The sequence below is a fragment of the Brachyistius frenatus genome, unplaced genomic scaffold (genome assembly GCF_029030835.1).
Source record: "Brachyistius frenatus isolate BFR_SWC_R1_liver_20210118 unplaced genomic scaffold, ASM2903083v1 Contig_669, whole genome shotgun sequence".
In the NCBI taxonomy this organism is placed as follows: Eukaryota; Metazoa; Chordata; class Actinopteri; family Embiotocidae; genus Brachyistius; species Brachyistius frenatus.
The window spans coordinates 17,501-23,920 of record NW_027211268.1 but is presented as its reverse complement, the minus strand read 5'-3'; the positions used below and the strand labels follow the sequence as shown (position 1 = coordinate 23,920).

Genomic DNA, 6,420 nt, shown 5'->3' with positions numbered 1-6,420 from the left:
CACTTTAAGGCACTTAAACAATTTTATAAACAGTCTGTTGGATCCACAGGTAAGCTGGTGATAAGCCCCTCCCCCTCACCTGTTCTGTCCTCAGAGTCCAACATGAAGGTGGAGCAGCAGTTTAAACCTGATGAGTCAGACGGTGTCCAACGTGTCCTCCAGCTGCAGGCGGATCTGTTCAGCCAATCACATGCTCCAGCTCAGTTTCCTATTCCCGTCTGTAACCGTTGATCCTGTCAGTGGACAGGGCTTATGGAGGTGTGTCTCCCAGGACAGCTCCACCTGACCCTGATGTGTCCCCCTGAGTGGACCGTGTCCCTATGGCTGATGGACCGTCCGCAGGTCTGACACCTCCTGAACAGCTCCATCAGGCGGTGGGTGGAGACCATGGCGCTGTCCTCCTCCTCCTCGGAGGTCGTCAGCTCTGAGGGGACGCCTCCTCCAGAGGGTCCACGGATACCACGATGCAGAAGCTGTCCTCTGAGGCGGCGGGAGGCGTGTGGGCGGAGCTACCTGCAGCGCTCACCTGAAGACATCACAGCCAGAGACAACCGGTTGGAGGACAGTTTAAAAGGTCAAAGGTCAAACAATGACAGGAACCTGAACAACACACCTGTCATTAATTACATTTATTAATCAGACCCCAAACATGAGGTACTGCACCTATAGGTGGCGCTGATAACCAGCTGCTCCATTGACCCGGGTGCTTATGTTGAATATGTAAATATTTACCCGGGTTCTGCTCCTCTTCCGGACCGGGCCCGACCGGTCGGTGCCGCCGGGCTCCCCGCTCTTCCTCCCGGGGAACACCGACAGCACCGCGCCGCTCTTCAGCGTCGGTTTGGGGGTGATGTTGAGGATTCTGGCCCGGAAGTCCTCCTCGTAGTCGTCCAGTGTGAAGTGCAGGCTGCATACCCGGACCCCGCCGTACCGGGACACTGATGTGTCCTCGTCCATTCGCGGGTTCTGGATTGCTCTGAGCCACGTCCGGCAGCGCGGCGGATCTCTGGTCGGTAAACCGTGAAACACGACCCACATGGACTTGGCCTCGTCGTAGCCTCGACACCCCGGAACGCAGCACCGCCACGGCATGGCAGCTGTCCGGTAACCGGCGGCTGGAACACATTTGTTTACCTGCATGTCAGCATAGCAGCTCACTGCTGCTTCTTCTCCCCTGCAGGCCGAGGAGCGGTGCTGCCCCCTGCAGGCCGGAAGTGGACCTGCTGGTAAACAGTAAAGAAGATGAAACGGCTCAGTTTGTTTCCAACAGATTAAATCAGATCAGGTCGACATGTCACATGTTTTAAAACATTTTAATTTCCCATAATTCCTGTAAATGATCCTGTTTAAAGGTGGAAACAGCTGCACTTCCTGTTCTGACTTCCTGTCTTCAGTTCATTACCTCCCAGCAGGAATAAATGTGTTCAGACTGAATGTGTTTCCATGGCGATGACGTTAAACAGGATGATGTCAGAGAACTCCCAGAATCCTCAGCGTCTCCTCTTCCTCTGTCCTGCAGGACTTCGTTTACTCCGCCTCCATCGCTCTGATGTTATTCATTTCGTCCGTCATCTTTGCCGCCGACAACAGTGGCTCCCGTCTGGAGACCAGCGCTGTGGTAGGACACGTCTCACACTGATGATGTCATCCCCCTGCAGGTAGACAGTCTGTGATGTCAGCTCACCTGTGGAGGTCTCCTCCTCCTCCTTCTCTCTCCAGGTGTTTGGTTTCCTCGCCATGTTGGCGTTCCTTGCTGACCTCAGCGTCTTTGTGAAGACTCGTGGGTTTCCCTTTAAGAGCGGCGGGAAGGCGGAGTCCAGTAACGGCGTGTCGGCGGCAGCGGATGCTGCTCCGGGGGAGACGGACAAACTGGCCAACGGACCGGAATAAGTCTTCAGGATCACCTGCGGAGGACGCCGAAGAGTTCACACACACTATTCCTTTAACATTCCTTTGACATGACCACACCTCCTTTTAAAGTTCGTTAAATCTGCTGTTTAGTCGTTTCCACCAAAGGGCGCTCTGACAGCAGCAGGACTGTCAGTCCTCCAATAACTAATTAATAATCAATCAATCAGTTCTCCAATAATAAATCAATCCATCAGGAAATCTATCAGTCAGTCAATAAATCTATCAATCAGTCCTCCAATAAATAATCACTAATCAATCAATCTATCAGTCAGAGACACTAAAACATTAAACTATTAGTTTTTAATCTTCATTACTTCAGTCTTTGATGTTTGATAAAGACTCTGAATCTGTTTTGATTTTTTATTGATTTTAAATGTTTGATTATTTTAATGAAAAAGTTGTATTGTTTTTTTGTTTTTTTTTAATTGAACTTGTTGGTTTTTAAATCTGTTTCTGCTGGAGGAGAAAAGTTTTTATAGTTTTTATTGAGGTTTTTGTTGTAATAGCTCGTGAAACCTCCGACTGTCCCTGAACGCAGCACGACTCGTGAATATATAAACTTTAATGTTTTTATTTTACTTTCCTGTTTCTGACGGTTACATAAAATGGTATAAAGATGATGTGACTGTGATGAAGATGGTGATGGTAATGATGATGAAGATGTGACCTCAGATCAGCTGTAAACACATGGTGATGAAGATCTTCTTCCTCAAACCACAGAAGAAGAAACGCTGCAGTCACTTTGTATTCTGTCGTTTAATAAACACGTTTTAATAAATCTGTCACTGATTCTTTATAGACACAGAGAATCTGGAAACAAACAAACAACTGACAAACAAACAAACAACAACTAACAATAAAACATGTCGCTGATGGTTGAAACCGTCCGGTCGTTCAGGAAATGAAGAAACGTTAACGTGTTGTGTTTTATGTTGTGTGTTGTGTATTGTGTTATGTATTGTATATTGTGTTTTATATTGTGTTGTGTATTGTAAATTGTGTTGTGTATTGTACATTGTGTGTTGTATATTGTGTATTGTATATTGTTGTGTTCTGTTGTATATTGTGTTGTGTATTGTGTTATATGTTGTGTATTGTGTTGTGGTGTGTGTGTGTGTGGTATGCGTTGTGTATTGTACATTGTGTGTTGTGTATTGTTATGTAATGTGTATTGTGTTATATGTTGTGTATTGTGTGTTGTATGTTGTGCGTCAGTGTGCGGTATTAAATCCACTCTGACCACTGACCCTCATCATGTGCTACTCAGACGTCCTCTTGTCCAATCAGAGGGCTTCACAGCTCGCTGCACGTCTCCTGAGTGGTGGTCGAGGACTTGTGGTTCCACCGAGACGCACAGATGAGGACGAGGAGGAGGGACAAAGATGGGGGGCGTCATGCTGACTCAGCAGGTCTGCAGGTATATAAAGAGGCGGCGATGCTCAGACTGTCACCACGGAGACAATGGACCGGCTGCTCTGCATCACCTGCATCCTGGTCTGCTGCCCCAAGCTGCTGCAGGGGAGAAGTACAGGTAGACACACCTGTCTGTCTGTCAGTCAGTCCGTATGTCTGTCAACCTTTTAGTCTGTCTGTCCACCTTTCGGTCTGTCTGTCCGTCCGTCCGTCCATCTGTCTGTCCAAACAGATGATTGGACATCTATTAATTAAAGTTTACTGATGATGTCATGGTTCTCTTGTTGTTTGCTGATGATGTCATGATTCTCTTGTTGTTTGCTGATGATGTCATGGTTCTCTTGTTGTTTGCTGATGATGTCATGGTTCTCTTGTTGTCCAGAGTACCAGCTGGAATCAGACACTCTGAGCCGATGTGAGTCGCTGAGGGGCTTGGCTGTTTCCAAGCAACAAGGAGACGCCCCTCACTGCACAGATGATGGCAGGTTCAGGTGGGCGGAGCCTATAAACCAATAAATGTATTGATATGAGTTATTGATGGACAGTCAGGACCAGAACCAACTGGACCTGAACACTCTGAACCAGAATCTCTTTCATTAATCATAATATTTATTATTTTATATTAGAACACAGAATGTTGATGTTCTAATGATTGTGTGTGTGTGTGTGTGTGTGCAGACCTGTGCAGTGCAGTGGGCGGGGCCAGGAGTGTTGGTGTGTGGATGCTGAAGGTCAAGAGGTCGTTGGGACTCGAACCAGCAACTCGTCTCTTTACTGTGAGAAACACACTGTAACACACGTGTGCTGATCACAGAGGCTACATGTAACATACATGTTTCTGTGCAGCCTGTTCACTGACCCACTACCTGTCCGTCCCCCTGTCTGTCTCTCCGTCCCCCTGCCTGTTCCCCTGTCTGTCCTCAGGTCTGTCTCCCTGCCAGCTCCAGTCGGTGCTCCTCTGTTCTCCTTCAGGTCTCTTTGAGTCGGTTCAGTGTGACTCCAGCAGGGGGCAGTGTTGGTGTGTTGACCAGGATGGGATGGAGCTGTACGGGACCAGACAGACAGAGAGACCCCACACGTGTAAGTCCTGGTCCTGGTCCTGGTCCTGGTCTTGGTCTTGGTCTTGGTCTTGGTCCTGGTCCAGATCCTGGTCCTGATTGTGATCGTGATCCGGGTCCTGGTCCTGATTGTGATCCTGGTCCTGGTCCTGGTCGTGATCATGATCATGATCCTGGTCCTGGTCGTGATCCGGGTCCTGGTCTTGGTCCTGATTGTGATCCTGGTCGTGATCATGATCCTGGTCCTGGTCCTGATCCTGACCCTGATCGTGGTCCTGGTCCTGGCCCTGATCGTGGTCCTGATCCTGGTCATGATCCGGGTCCTGGTCCTGATCGTGATCGTGGTCGTGATCCAGGTCCTGGTCATGATCCTGGTCCTGATCCGGGTCCTGGTCCTGGTCGTGATCCGGGTCCTGGTCCCTACCTGATGCTGTTGGGTCTGTGGTGTCCACTTGCAGGTCCTGGCAGCTGTGAGGTGAGATGGAGGCGTGTCCTCCATGGCGCCGCCCCCTCTCCTCCTCCTCCTCAGTGTGATGAAGACGGCAGCTTCCTTTCTGTTCAGTGTCGCTTCATCAACACCTCCGACAGAACCGACCTGGACCTGCTGGACACCTTCAACAGGTGACAAACCTGTCTGTCTGTCCACCTGTCTGTCTCTGTGTTTCAGTATGTACATACCATATATACTGTATTTATATATATATGTCTGTGTGTGTGTGTGTGTGTGTGTGTGTGTGTGTGTGTGTGTGTTCAGGTTCCCTGAGAACTTCCAGACCTTCAGTAGTTTCAGGAAGTTTTTCCCGCTCGTTTCTTCGTACTGTTTCTGTTCAGACAGCAGAGGACGAGAGATGGAGGACACAGGTACACACACACACACACACACACACACACACACACACACACATATACACACAGACCAAGACACACCAACACACACACACACAAATACACACTTACACACACACAAAAATACACACACACACACACACACACACACACACACACACACACACACACACACACACACACACACACACACACACACACAGAGACACATTATGACGATGATGATGATGATGAAGGTGTGACTTCCTGTCCAGGTGTGGAGCTCCTCCTCTCTGAAGTGTACGACTCGGCGTTCTCAGGTCTTGGTTCCGGCCGTTCCTTCTCTCAGACCAGCATCTACAGAGTCCTGCAGCGGAGGATGCTGGGAGTCCGCCTGGCCCTCACAGGACACTTCAGATGTAAACTCACCTGGTTCACCTGGTCTCACCTGGTCTCACCTGGTTCACCTGTTTGGAAAGTGTTTAAACTGGTTGTACCGTCTCTCAGGTCCGTCCCCCTGCGAGGAGGAGCGTCGGGCGGCGGTGGAGGCGGGCAGCGTCTACATCCCGTCCTGTGAGGCTGGAGGATCCTACAGTTCCAGACAGTGCCAGCAGGGGGGGCAGTGCTGGTGTGTTGACCCAGAAGGAGGAGAGCTTCCTGGGACACGACAGCACGGAGACGCCCTGAACTGTAGTGAGTGTTCACATCACCACCACCACCACCACCACCACCACCACCATCCTTCTTCTCCCTCCTCCTCCCCCCTCCTCCTCCAGGTCCCGGTCCAGCTGACTGTCCCTCCCAGCGCCGTCTGTCTCTGTCCCGTCTCCTGTCTGGTCCGGTTGCTCCTCCTACACCTCCTCCTCCTCCTGGGTCTTCGTCATGTGTGTCCCTCCTCCGTCCTCTCCGGGACCTCCTGCCGGTGGAGTCAGATCCCGCGTCCTTCCTGTCTCACCTGTTAGAGGTCCTCCACGGTGTCTTCCCCTCGGTGGGCGGGGCTCTGCAGGCTCTTACTGGCTCCTCCCCCCTGCGCCTCCAGGAGAACCTGTTTGGGGGGAAGTTCCTGAAGAAGGCGGCGGCCCTGAACTTCAGTGGGACGCTGGGAGCTGGAGGTCCTCTGGACCGTCTGTCCTCTCCGACCGTCTCGGTCCATCTGCAGCAGAACCAGGACCTGGTCCGGACCGTGAGCCGGTCCCTGGAGGACGCCACCTTC

At 50.8% G+C, this 6,420-nt stretch overlaps 2 protein-coding genes across 2 annotated transcripts in view; both read left to right on the top strand.

The window, feature by feature from the left end:
• The first annotated feature begins 1,090 nt into the window (after nucleotides 1-1,090).
• Nucleotides 1,091-2,693, top strand: LOC138615043 (CKLF-like MARVEL transmembrane domain-containing protein 6). The gene is made up of 4 exons (XM_069688676.1): nucleotides 1,091-1,104; nucleotides 1,181-1,226; nucleotides 1,475-1,618; nucleotides 1,720-2,693. The coding sequence occupies exons 1-4, from the start codon at nucleotides 1,091-1,093 to the stop codon at nucleotides 1,888-1,890; spliced, it is 375 nt and encodes a 124-aa protein (XP_069544777.1). The 3' UTR covers nucleotides 1,891-2,693.
• Nucleotides 2,694-2,946: 253 nt separating this feature from the next.
• The window catches only part of tg (thyroglobulin), a gene marked incomplete at its 3' end in the record, with an annotated part of 20,283 nt that continues 16,809 nt past the window's right edge, over nucleotides 2,947-6,420 (top strand). Inside the window, 9 exon segments of the mRNA XM_069688675.1 lie at nucleotides 2,947-3,442; nucleotides 3,707-3,815; nucleotides 4,003-4,100; nucleotides 4,249-4,404; nucleotides 4,841-5,003; nucleotides 5,137-5,243; nucleotides 5,483-5,626; nucleotides 5,715-6,094; nucleotides 6,097-6,420. The exon segment at nucleotides 6,097-6,420 is cut by the window's right edge and continues 63 nt beyond it. Of these exon segments, the coding sequence (XP_069544776.1) occupies nucleotides 3,373-3,442; nucleotides 3,707-3,815; nucleotides 4,003-4,100; nucleotides 4,249-4,404; nucleotides 4,841-5,003; nucleotides 5,137-5,243; nucleotides 5,483-5,626; nucleotides 5,715-6,094; nucleotides 6,097-6,420 (1,551 nt within the window).